Source organism: Meles meles, chromosome 5 (assembly GCF_922984935.1).
Source record: "Meles meles chromosome 5, mMelMel3.1 paternal haplotype, whole genome shotgun sequence".
NCBI lineage: Eukaryota > Metazoa > Chordata > Mammalia > Carnivora > Mustelidae > Meles > Meles meles.
This window is the reverse complement of record NC_060070.1, coordinates 61,565,377-61,578,944: the sequence shown is the minus strand read 5'-3', so window position 1 is coordinate 61,578,944 and position 13,568 is coordinate 61,565,377. Positions and strand designations below refer to the sequence as shown.

Genomic DNA, 13,568 nt, shown 5'->3' with positions numbered 1-13,568 from the left:
TATATGTAATACTACTGTAGTCTTAACACTGAATAAAGTCACTCTAGTATACATTTTGTGAAAGACAGATCTTCTTATGCAGAAGGTATCTAGTAAGCATTCCCTTGGTAGCAAAACAAAGTTAAATCATACATTGAGATGTAGAGGTGACTGTCTGTCTACCTATCTGTCTATCATCTATCTATCTTTGAAGAATAACTTAATATAACAATACAGTCTTGTTTTGAAGGGTCTATAGTAAGAAAACTCCTATTCTCAATACACTTTAAAACAGGTTAACATAGGAAACAATCATATGGATAGAACAATTCTATTATAAAATTGAGAAGAGCAACATTCTCTAATAGAAGTCAATGAAAAATGGGGCTGTTGACTTTTTGGACTGACATATTACGGTCAGTAATTAATTCAAACACTGGGAGATATATTTCATTTCCAAATGGAGGTCAGCCTTATATAAAGAGCCTATTCTTTTTTAAAATTTAATTTAATTTAATTTAATTTTTATTAACATATAATATATTATTTGTTTCAAGGGTACACGTCTGTGATTCATCAGTCTTAGACAATTCACAGCACTCACCATAGCACATACCCTCCCCAATGTCTTGCAACCCATTTACTTCCAAGAATTCTTTTTGTTTTAAGTCAGAATAATTAAAAAAGATAAAATTCTTTATTTTCATTCTCAAATAAGCCACTACTAATATTATTAATCTGGGAAATTAACATTTACTGGAGAGTCTGTGCCTTAGGCAGCATATAATTTTACATTTATATTTATTACGTGCATAGTTTTCAATGTAGCTTCATTCTCATCTGAATCTAAACTTTACTGGAAACTTTTCATTTAGGATGCAAGATACCAAAGCAGATGCTTGATACTAGAGAAAACACAAGTGGTGTTCCTGATTCATATTATTGCTGTTTTAATTTTAAAATAATTTAATACTTTTTGTCAGCACCTCGTAGAATTTACATTCAACTTTAAGAATGCTTGCAAAGAAGGCTAACTGTGTGTATGAAATAAGACCTAAAAAAACCTTTGAAAGTGATACAGAAATAGGAAGATTTCATAACAGTAAAGATATCCCATTTGTGATCGTATTGGACAGTGCATCATGGGAGGTTGCTATTTATATTGAGAGGAATCCATAATCCATTGCTTCTTTAAAAAGTCTGGTGCTAAGACCTATAAGACTGTTAAATAACCCACATAATAATTAACATAGTTCCCAATAATATTGAACTCATTTTGTTTGTTTTTTAAGGGTTTGTGTTGTTAATTTGTAATTCTTCTTACTAATATCCTTTAAGAGATACTTACTAGAAAAATATGTGTTATTGTACCACAACAAACCATGTTTGTTGAATAAAGAATATAGAAGGTGTTTATTGTGTTTATCCTCCTATGTAGCCCTCAGTGTTATGGCTAATTCAAAGAACCACTAGAGTGGGGCCCATTATAATATGGACTAGAGAGGAAAAGTATAGTGTTTCCAGACAAACATACTTGGATTCCAATCTGGGATCTGCTACTTCTTAGTTGGGGACATTGGGCAAGCTGTTTCCTCTCCATGAAGCTCAGTTTCTTCATCTATAAGGGTGGGGGAACAGATAATACCGATCTCATTAGTCGTTGTGAGATCGAAGAAACAACCATTGTAAAGTTCTTGGCATATTATGATCCAGTGAATGTTATTTTTACCTTTCTTTCACTCCTCTGGCTCTCTGGGATTTTCCCAGGGTCTTATTCCAATAACAACTTATCTTTTGGGAGGGAAGAAACTAGATTCAGATATTATTTAGAAAGTATTATCAGAACTCACCCTTTTCCATTGTGTTTTTCAGCTCAATTCAACCTTCCAAAATTGGAACTACACTGTTTATGTGGTTAATATCAGGTAAATGACGGAATGAATGATTTGAAAAATAAAAAGTAGTGTCTAGTTAAATGCTACTCTTCATCTCTCTGACTATACCCCACACACATGATACCAGTACGCACATATACATACACCATATTTATAGTCTTTCTAAAACAACTCTGTATTATATCATTTCTTTGCATAAAAATCTTCAGTGCTTCAGCAATTGGTTTTAATTTTCTTTTGATCATGGATCCCAATCTGTTTTTAAAAAACTAGTATGTATTCCCAAAATATAATTGTGATTTTAAATAAATTTGTGTCTTACTTAACCAGTACATGTTAGAAATATATTACAAATTATAACAAGATAATCAAGTATTTATAGAAGTTCTGTTAGTTTCATCTCACACCCCAGTGAACCAGTGATAGCACCGCAGTTTGGAGGCTGTTTTTCTACAAGATAAGACATTTACACTCTGCACCTAGCTTTTCAAAAATTTATTTTACTATTCTATTTAAATACTTGCACTGCCTAGCAAATAGTATCATCCACATATCCTCCTCTGCAACTTGCATTCACAGTTTCAAATTAGTTTTCAAAAGTGTATGTCATTACCCCTAGAGAGATATTCTGTGAACCCAAGAGACATCATAAGTTAACACATGAAAAGGGATCACATGTTGAATTAGCTCAGGAAGTACATTCTTAAACAAACTGAAGCAGATTTCTATAAATCCAAATATCTCAGATTATTTAGTATAACCAACATGGCATCATGAGTCTTGAAAAGAGAACAAGGGCGCACAGCTGCCAAGCTTATTTACAAAGGAGCCATTTGATCTCGGACATATGAAAAGAACAGGAACCTCAGGACACGTGCTGGAAATACTGGCTTAGAATGTTCATTTTGCCTCTTTCTTTTACCTCCTCAAATTTTGTTGCTGATGATGTGGCAGATGAGGTTGATAATGAATATACATATTTGTATTTATAGTTTTCACCTGAGCACGGAAGAGGACAAGATTAAAGTCAAGAGAAGCATTGTGAATGATCAAAGGTAACACTGACAAAGCCTCACAGAGAGTGTAACATTCTTTCTCTAGCTCTTTGTTTTGACTGGTAGAGAAGTGAAAATAATGAGATGAGGGAAACATTTTAACAGGTAATGCTTTTAAGTTATCTCTTTAACACTGGCACACTAATTTTTTTTTTTTTTTTGTCTTGTGGTCAAAGGCATCAAATAGTAGAGTGGATAGAGATGTACATCTGATGAAAAATAATTTAGAAGTAGAACACTTAAAATGTATGAGTTATTATTTTTTGTATTTTTAGTTTACTTACGATAACCCATTACCTCTTAATTGAAATTTCAAAAAGACCGTCAAAAAAAAAAAAAAAAGATATTTACAGCTTTAAGTAAGGTGCTTATGTACAGTAGCATCTAATAATATGGGTAATAGTTAATTTTTGGAAGTCTCCATTTTAAAATTTAAATCAAGATGATGACTTAAGCAAGCAGGTAATTTAACAGATCTGTCCTACAGATTCAGCTGGCATATAAAGGCCAACTGTTCAGAGTGCTGTGTAATTTAAAAAAACTTAAACTCCTAAATGAAGTAAATTTAGTTGTGTTCAGGTAGTCTATTACATTTCCAAAGAAGAGAAAAGAAAATAGTTGAAAGGCAAAAGTTCATTAAGTCTGGCTCTGTGTCAATACACTGAATTAATTTTACAAATTTAAACCATAATGATGGAATATCCTTCTTTTCAGGTGATATAATCTTACTAGGAAAAAATAAAAATAGAATTTTATATGAGAGTTGGCCAGAGAGTTTCTTTTTTTTTTTTTTTTTCTGTTTAATATTAGGAAAGCAGATGTGTTTAAGTTATAATTGAAACTTTTCATTTTGGTATATATTCAACAGACTGGCTCAAGCTATCTAATGAGGGAAATTTGTTTTTATCTTCTTTGTTCTTTTTCCTTTATGATCTGAAGAACAGAATAATTACTTTAATACTATACTCTTGATGGTGACAGGATTTTTCTATTTAGCCAAATCATTTTTTCTCTAACCTGTGCTGCTCGGTCATGTTGATCTTTGAATAACAGATCAGAGATATGGATCCCTTTGCTGAACACTTTGTCTAATAATTGAGGCAGCCGTAGTTTGGGGTGTCACCAGTCATGAATCCTCTTGAAGTCAGCAGTGCCCTTTTTAGTGGACCTTCTATGATTCTTCTAATACCCGGTAATACTAAGTCAGCCATCATTCGTGTACATCAGTATCTCAGAAACTCTTGCTTGAAAAACATTTAAATTCATGGGATCTCCGTTTTCTGTCTGTCAAACCAACAGGCAACTTTACAGAAAATTACAGGGAGAGGGAACTAAGACCATGTATACGGAAAAGTCCACATGTTTAGTTTTTCTTCAGTATGTATCTTTGAATCTTTGTCTCAAAAATTTTTGAAATTATTTAAAAGCCTATTGTTTAAGCATGTTTTAATGATTTTTGAATTGTTTTAAAATGTATTCTTATAGTCTTTCCCCTTTTTTCTCCTCTCTACGCTCAGAGATGAATCTTTGTAGTCCCTCATAGTTTTTCTCAAAACCAGACTCTATTAGTTTTATACACAAACTTTTTTCCAAACTTTTTCTTCAATTTGTTGTAACACTTAACATAGACCATAACCTCAGATAATCCTATCCTCCTCTATTGCCTGGACAGAGAGGAAACCAAAGCTGCAGAGACGGGTTTATTCAAATAAAGGATGATTGATGGTAACAACCAATGAAACTTTGTGGAACCATAAATGAACTTCAGTTTTCAGGATGAGAGAGGAAAATACAGAGATAAGACCAGTGAAAATGCATGGCCGCTCTTGAATTGCTGAATTTGGGTATTCAGGATTATCACAATGCATTGTGCTCATTATGTTCTTAGTATTCAAGAGAAGTAAAAGGTCATGTTCCCAACACTAAGCTCTCAGTAACTGGAGTAGCAAAGCTTATCTTCCTACAATAATTTAATCAGAGGATACTTTTCCTAGGCCACTTAAAAAATCATTAAGTTATCACAGTTCACCATTCTTTTTACATCTGTGTCTTGCTCAACCTGAAGTATGACTTATATGTGAACAGTGGGGAGTAGATCATTTTTGAGATAAATAGCTTTTCGGACTGAATTATGAGAACAGTCACACTTTGTCTTTGAAATTAACACAGATATTTAGGGGAAAAATGGAGCCCTTCTTTCATTTCACCTAACCTTGAATAGCATAGATTTCAGTCTTTCATTTTTTAGCACCACAAATATATCAGTATTCTGTTTTATTTTTATTGACACCTACATAATTTTATAAATACAATATGTCATGCCTCTCTATTGGCAATACTTATTTCAAAAGCAGCATTATTATGTTGAAATTGGCGTGTTTTGATTTCTGCTATTGACTCTAGCTATGAGTATAGTGAAACAGAAAATTATATTATTTCAGAATGTAGAACCAAAAGTTTTGGTGGGGTTTTTAGGATGTACCTCTGCTTCTCATAGAAATGTTTTCTTTTTAAAGACATCCAAGGTCAGACAGTCTATAAACTCCTTCTGTAATACCCCCGCAATCACCATGTATATTTTAAGTATTTATTTTGTAACTTTTCACCATACAACATACTGGCAATGCTTCACAGAGATGGAAAATCATTATCACTATTCTGGAGAAATTGTAAAACGTTTGTAAACAATAACACCCTTAATAATTTTAAAGTCAAATGATCAGTTTAGTCAGATTCATTGGAACTTTTCTAAAAAAACTTCATTTTTGGCTCTAAAGAAACAAGAATTAACCACAAGTATGATCCTTTCTTGCCTGTATGCTATAAATATTACTTAAAATAGTTCTTAAAAGAAATGAGGTGATAGTGATATGATATGATAGAATTATACAGGAGATATCTTATATATATAATCTAGTCATACTGAGATATTATTAACATTACAATTTATGTAGCCACAGGAGTCTCTGAGTGCCTTGGCCTGTTTCTCCTATCTCAACCCTTCATGGTCATCCCTTTTACTACCATATCCAAATGTCCTTCTTTTCCACCAAAAAAAAAAAAAAAAAAAAAAATCAACCAACCAATCAGCAATCCCAATAATTACATCTGCAACATTTTTCTAGGTTGGTGATTTTGGCCCTTCTAGTTTACAATGCTACCAACAATGCCAGTTTAGAAGGAAAAGACATTGAACAGAAGATCTTAAAAAATAATGAGTCCCTGGATGAGGGCTTGAGGCTGTATACAGTGAGTGTGAGGCAACTGGGTAAGTGCCTTTAATTTTTTATGTGTATTTTATATAACTTTTCAGGTTTAATTGAGGCAGCAACAACGATATTCTTCCTCTGTGCATTGTTTGCGTATTGAAAACTATTCTTTCCGATGATGATGTCATCATATTGGTGGCTTAGTAACAAGTGGGTGACGTGGTTCACATCAGAGAGATCGACACATGTGAATCTAAAGGAATGAAAGAGGCAGAGGAGAGTTTACACTTTATTGGGGGGACCTGTTCTGGAAAAACTAAGAATATGAACAAAGTGCCCATGTAGGCTTGATCAGAATTGACTTCAACTTAAGGAATAAAGAGTGTATATGTGGAACTAGAGGTTATTATACTAAGTGAAATAAGTCAGAGAAAGACAATTATCTTGTGGTCTCTCTGTTATGAGGAGTTTGAGAGGCAGTGTGGGGGAGTCATAAGGGGAAGGGAGGGCAAAATGAAACAAGATGGGACTGGGGAAGGGAGACAAACGATAAGAGACTCTTACTCTCAGGAAGCAAACTGAGGGTTGCTGGGGTGAGGGGTGGGGGAGAGGGTTAGGGTGGCTGGGTGATGGACATGGGGGAGGGTACGTGCTATGGTGAGTGCTGTGAATTGTATGAGACTGATGATTCACAGGCCTGTACCCCTGAAACAAATAGTACATTATATGTTAATTTTAAAAAGTATATATGTGGATATATGGGAACTCTAATGAGGTAAACCTTAGAAAAGGCAGTTTCTTATTAGAAAACATCTCCTTCTCTTATGCTTCCTATCTTCATTAATGATAGCACTGACTTCACAGGAATAAGAAAATATGGGACTTAGCCCAGATTTAGAATCAGTTCTTGCCTAGATGCCATTTGCATATGGAGTTCCAACCACACACGTGTACCTCTGCAGACATGCCATGCTCCTTGATGCTCTTCTGTGTCTTGCCCTCATGGCTCTTCCGTACTCCCACACTCCACTTGATATCACACCATTGTTTTAAAGACAGCCCAAAGTTGTCTTTTCTGTGATGTGTTTTGTGACATCATGATGCATAAGTAGGAGTCAGTGCCTTTGAGCATCCACTTCCTGCTTTCTGGATCCCTAGAACACTGGACAAATTAGAAGACCAGTATTTGACTGGACTTATTTACATTCTTATGGATATTTTCTTTAAACAGGAATCTCCTCTGGCTTGAGAACACCTCTTTCTTTGTTTGTTAGCTTGTTTTTTTAATCACCCTCACTTCCTACCTGCCCTGTGAACACCCAGCACATTTCCTATCACTTAAATACTTGAAAAACTAAGTGAATGAGGTTTGATGTAAATATTTTGGTAACATTAATGGTCACATATGTGGACAACCAGAAGTGAAGTCATTATTGTAATGTTATATGATTATGTTATGATTAAGCATATTAATAGAGATCAAGGGAAATAAAACTGATACTTTTCCTGATACACACACATTAGGCTAAGGTGAGGGAAGCAAGTTATTTCTCGGTTTCTAAGAGGCTGATTCCCACTGAGGCCAGAATCCCGGTGTGATAGTAAAGCAGGCATCCCTGCTTCGATAAGGACCTACCCATATGTAATGTGTCCACTTACACAACTACAGAGAACTCACAGAGGTGGCAGAATGCCAGTCATCATTATGAACATCATCATCATGAACACTTTCTCAGTCTCTGTGGGAAAGTGCTTGCTTATTAGCAAATGGGGCTTCATGAGGCTGGAGAGAGTGCACATGCTACCTTTCACAAATGAGTCTCCATGAGGAAGTGGCTTGATGAATGGTGGATTATATATGACAGGGTAGCTCTGTGAGGGTCAGCCAGCTTCATCTCTGTCCTAAGGGACTGAGGAATTCCAGAAAACTCTCTGCATACCTAGATATATAATTTATATGACTTAATGTAAATTCTGTGCTTTATTTTTTTTCTCCAAGTGGACCTATGAGGAGAAGTTCCTACCAATTGAAAATATTAAGAACAAACCCTGGTGATGTTAAGGTTTAGAATGTGTAGATGGGAAATTTCTTTAAATATTTGGCTGGTGACTCTAATACAAGTTTCCAATAGTCTGGTATAACTTGCTATTTTTCAGTCCTGAAATGACATAATTTTGTTGTCATTAATATATTGCGTATATTTGAAGTATTTTTAAAATCATAAAATCTGAATTACTGATGCCATGACGTTTGCCCACAGAGTTTTCCAACAACAGGTAGGATGATTTGAGGAGAAGGGCATGTGCAAGAGGCCTGTGATGCTGGTTCATGGGTCTCCTCTTGCCATCCCCCCAGCAAACGTCCAGGCAATAGATGCTTTCAGAACAGCTAGACAACTTTTCCATAAAATATGCTTACAACTCAATGACAGCACAATTAATGCATTACTTTATAGGGTTTCACCTTTGGAAAAAGATCATATTTTGATCTTCAAAAATCACATTCTGAATTTTTCAGGATTATCATTGCATGTAGTGTTTATTTTTTGAATATATCTTTATCTTACTCATTTTATTGGCTAATGATTTATGTTAGAATAATGATGCATGTTTTATGATTATACTTACTTAGGTGTGTGGTTTGACTTGAATAATTTTGGTATCTGAAATGTACTAAATGTTTATTGTTCCTGATTTCTAAATTTTTACAAATTCTAACCACAAAAAACTGGTACTTTAGTATTACATGAAATAAATACCTAAGTACCAACACCATCATTTTCTCTCATCTTTCACCCGTAACTTCAAAGAATAGATTAACATGTCCATGTTGGCTTTTATTTTCATGTAGGTTATTGTCCTGAAGATGAGGATCCCAAAGACTATTACTGGCCAACCGTCCAACCTTCTGTAAACATCCATCCCTGTGTAGGGAAACAGGGCTTTTATGCTTCACGGACATGGTAATGCTTTTATTGAATCTTGCTAGTAGAGCTCCATATTACCTACCTTCCTGGGTTACACAGGTTGCACGATAGCTCCCATGCATTGCATATTGATTGGAAAGATGGGCAAGAAAGTCTGTGAATACCTAAATCACACACTTAATGGAGGGTAAAGAGGCAGGTAGGTTACCCAGAGAAGCCTTTTGACTCCAGGCACCATGCTGATGTAAGCCTTCTCCAAAGAAAGATGGGGAAATCTGGAAACCATAGGGTGATTCTAGAGCAAAGCATGTGGATGAACAGCACTAACCCACAGCTTTGGAATATGCATCTGAAATTCCAAAACTTTTAAACAGTTGGAAATGGTTATTGGTGGAGGGGGTGAAAAGAGGCAGAAAAAGAGGGAATACATTCAAGATTCAGATTGGGCTGCTAATGCAGGCTGTCAGGGAATAGATTTTTCTGAAGAGTTTAGCAAAAACCTCAGACACAGCATGACCGCAGAGGATTCACTGAATACTAAGACCAGCCCTTCACCCTCTGCCTCACCCCCAGTTAGAGTTTTCTCACAGGGAAAGAAGGGATCAGCAATGGAAACTGGCCCAACTTTGCACATTCTGCTGTTTGACATGTGATAGGAAGGAAGGAAGGAAGGAAGGAAGGAAGGAGCTTTAGAGAGTTACTGACCCTAGTTTAAAACAAGGCTCTACCTCTTCCTGGCTGTGAGACTTTGGAATGTTCTTTGATTTCTCTGTCTTTTCCCTCACCTATAAAGTGTGGATTGTAACCCGATTTGCTGAGTCTTGTGAAATCAAAATCAGATTTTATCAAAATTCTTAAAGAGGTGTTTGACCCATGTTACTGAGTATGCCATTGACCTTAGTAACCAGAATATCCTAGCTTAGGACACACAATAGTGTTTCCAGGGTACATGGCACCTGATTTTTTTTTCTAATAAGATTCTTAGTGGGAGTTTTAGTTCCATGTATTACAATTTTATTTTCAAATGAAACTTACCTAGGTACCAAAGGCAAACTCTCAAACTTATTATTAACTAATTTTGTCATTTAAAATGTCATTTATGCCAAATATTTGAAATATCTTGTTTTGTTCCATAGTTATCATGACTCTACCAACACATCTGTAGTCTACTGGGGGCCTCCTGATCTCTCCAATTGTTCAAGTGAGCAATTTTTCTTCAGTTCTCACAGGCAAAATGAAATGATTTCATACGTCATAGTTTTCATCCTCTTTAGATATATTCTTCTCCTATATGATAACCATTGTAATAACAAAAACTAAGTAAATGATTGTTTCACTTAAGGTAGAAAATTCTGTTTTCCAGATTCTAACTTTTTTTTTTAACTGTTTTTTCTGTTGGAGATTAAAAATAGACAATTTTAGAGAACATGTAACATATAAATTGATACTTGTGTCAATGTTTTTCAGTTGTGTATTCTTTTCTTTAAATATTTTATTTATTATTCATTTGAGGAAGAGAGCGAGCATGAAACCTTGGTCGGGGGTGGAGGGGAAGGGGTAGAGGGAAGCAGGCTCCCCACTGAGCAGGGAGCCTACTGATGGTAGATCCCAGGACCCTGAGACCATGACCTGAGCCTAAGACAGACTCTTAACCAACTGAGCCACCCAGGCACCCCTAGTTGTGTATTATTTTTAAGCAGGAGATATACACTTATTTTTTGTGATTCTGGGGATAGTTCTCTTAGAACTCTGTATGAATATTGATCCCTCCAAAGTTGGGATTATGAAGTGAAAATATGAAGTGAAGTATGTTTTGGATTCCTGAAATGTTCAAGATTTTGTGTGTTGTTGTTATTTGTTTGTTTCTGTCTTTTTTTAGAGGAAGCAAATGAAGTGGCCAACGAAATTTTAAATTTAACCAGTGATGGGCAGACCTTAAGCTCAGCCAATATTACCAGAATTGTAGAACAGGTCAAAAGGATTGTGAATAAAGAAGAAAACATTGATATAATGCTTGGTTCAACTTTAATGAATATATTTTCTAATATCTTAACCAGTCCAGACAGTGACTTGCTTGAGTCTTCTTCTGAGTAAGTATTTTTTTTTCTTCTGGAGATTAAAATTTATTGGATACATGTTATGTAATTTCTCAGTTATCTGACTGCTAGGTGTCCAGCTTTCGTCGTTTAAATCTCCAGAAGATGCATGGACATTTCCCAAGATCATTCACAAAATGGATTTCAAAGTTCTCTATTTTCTCTCTTGAGAAATATAATTTACAAAATGATTAGGATTGTCCATCTGGCAAGATATATAAATAGCTCCAGAAAAACATAATCAGTATGTCATTTCTCATCTGAAAAAAAGTTAACTGGAATTAATTCACAAGATAAGCTATTATATATATTAGCATAGGACACTTTTCTTGCAAAGGAGACATTTAGCAAACATTCCGCTCAGATCTTTTATGCATAATGTGGTCGATGTAAATTCTGTCCTACGGACTGTGACATGGAAATGCCATAGCTGTGATCATTGTACTTCAGGAATGAAAATGCTCAGGACATGTGAAATGTACCATTTTTACACAATTAGTAGGCATCTACTTATTTCAGTTAATGTGTTAATATTTCTTGTTTCCTTCCTTTCAACCAAATTTTTTCAATGAAAATCTTGTATCTGTTAAAATGTATTTTTTTGCTTTCTTTATCTACATAATAATTATAAACTTCTTTATAGTGTCTTAGAGTCCAAAGAAATGCTTTTACATCATTATTTTCCTTTGATTCTCACTCAGTTATGAAATAGAAAAGGTATTTTTATATAAAAGGAAAGAAAAAGACTAGGAAGTGAAAAACAATATTTGTTTAGGGTGATGTAATGGTTGGTATTCCTTAAAGGATATTTCTCCTGAGGATGTATTCATCAGTATGATTCTGTATTTTTATTGATGTTTTTGTGGTTTGGAATAATTTTGTTGGTATTCACGTCATTAAGATCAGAAAATTTAAAGGCGGTTTTAGTTGGTCTGTATTTTGTCCTGCTGCAAATCGCATGTGTACAAGTACATAAATAACGTGTTAACAGTGGTATTATCATTTCTTTAGAGCTTTAAAAACAATTGACGAATTGGCCTTCAAGATAGACCTAAGTAGTACATCCCATGTGAATATTACAACTCGGAATTTGGCCCTTGGAGTATCATCCCTGTCCCCAGGGACAAATGAAATTTCAAATTTTAGCATCAGTCTTCCAAGCAATAATGAATCCTATTTCCAGGTAATGAGCTGGTGCTTTCTTTAATTTTAATTAATTAGACAAAGAAAAACTACCTGATCACTTGCCAGTTTCTGCTTCAGGATCTTGGTTGGTGGGGTGGCAGGCGCGTAGGTCTGCTGAGGTTAATCGTAGCAGTAGCCACAGGCATGTGGACACTGAGAGGAGGTGTCCTTTTAGCACCTGTGTGATGGGGTGGTCAGCTTACCTTCTGCAAGAGGTGACAGTGGAACTGAGTGTTCAACCATTAGTGGGAACCCCCTATTGAGAGTGATGGGAGGGGATCTTCCCAGTTAGAAGAAAGGGCTTTATTCAGGGTCTAGGTGGGAAGCACTGGCCTGTATTCAACCCTACCAATTGTTGTCAAACTGCATAGTATCACCTGGAGTGCTTGTCAGAACAGAGTGCGGGCTCCCATCCCCAGAGCTTCTAAGTTAGTCGGTCCTGGGTGGATCTCCAAGGTTTGCACTTGGAACAAGTTTCCCGGCATTGCAGATTGGGCTAGTCTTTGAACAGCGCTCTGTTGAGAACCAGTGGCATGGAGCCTGGGAGGGGGTAGGCAGTAATGAGACTGGATGGGTTAATGGAGAGCCTCTCTGCCCTGTGGATGTGACCGTTCAGCAGATAGCTTTCAAGTTCCCACGTGTGTCAGTGTTAGCCGCATGGGTAAATGAAATGATTGGAACATCGTCCTTGAGACGGGAGAGCCCGCAGTGGCGCTTCTCCACTGTGGAGATAAACCAAGATGGAATGTTTAAAAATCTGGAGGAAAGGAAGGATGTTTTTCGCCTCAGAGTAGCGGCCCTTTTGGATATTTCTGTTTCACATTTAAGAGTGAAAACTTGGTCAGCTTCAGTCTCATTCTGAATCCATTTGTGGAAAGACATGTTTTGGCCTGATCTGCGGGTTCTGGGGAAATGATATCGAAGAGTATTCATACAACTTCTGCTGCTTCCTCTGTGCAGAGATACTCGGTCTCAGCAACCAGACAAATCAACTCCAATCTTGTGGGTTTTTTTTTTCCTTTTTTTTGTAGTTATCTTTCACTAAGTGTTTTGAGAAAAGTTCAAAGTCTATTAAGTGTAAATCTCACTCATACTTGAAGATGTTAGCTGATTTGTGGATCGCTCTACTTGTCTTGAAATCAGTGCATCTTCTGTTTTTCCACATTTGCAAAACTCAGAGAAGATCCAGGCTTTTGTCTGTAGGGATTCAGTCAGGAGGGCA

General features: G+C 35.8%; 1 protein-coding gene across 8 annotated transcripts in view; it reads left to right on the top strand.

The window, feature by feature from the left end:
* ADGRG6 (adhesion G protein-coupled receptor G6) overlaps nucleotides 1-13,568 on the top strand; it is a 136,530-nt gene that overhangs the window by 87,480 nt on the left and 35,482 nt on the right. For all 8 annotated transcript variants that reach the window (XM_046004884.1, XM_046004881.1, XM_046004885.1 and 5 more), the window contains 7 exons: nucleotides 1,852-1,904; nucleotides 2,867-2,929; nucleotides 6,055-6,197; nucleotides 8,990-9,101; nucleotides 10,202-10,266; nucleotides 10,945-11,155; nucleotides 12,173-12,344. In XM_046004884.1, the coding sequence (XP_045860840.1) occupies nucleotides 1,852-1,904; nucleotides 2,867-2,929; nucleotides 6,055-6,197; nucleotides 8,990-9,101; nucleotides 10,202-10,266; nucleotides 10,945-11,155; nucleotides 12,173-12,344 (819 nt within the window). The remainder of the gene's footprint in view (nucleotides 1-1,851; nucleotides 1,905-2,866; nucleotides 2,930-6,054; nucleotides 6,198-8,989; nucleotides 9,102-10,201; nucleotides 10,267-10,944; nucleotides 11,156-12,172; nucleotides 12,345-13,568) is intronic.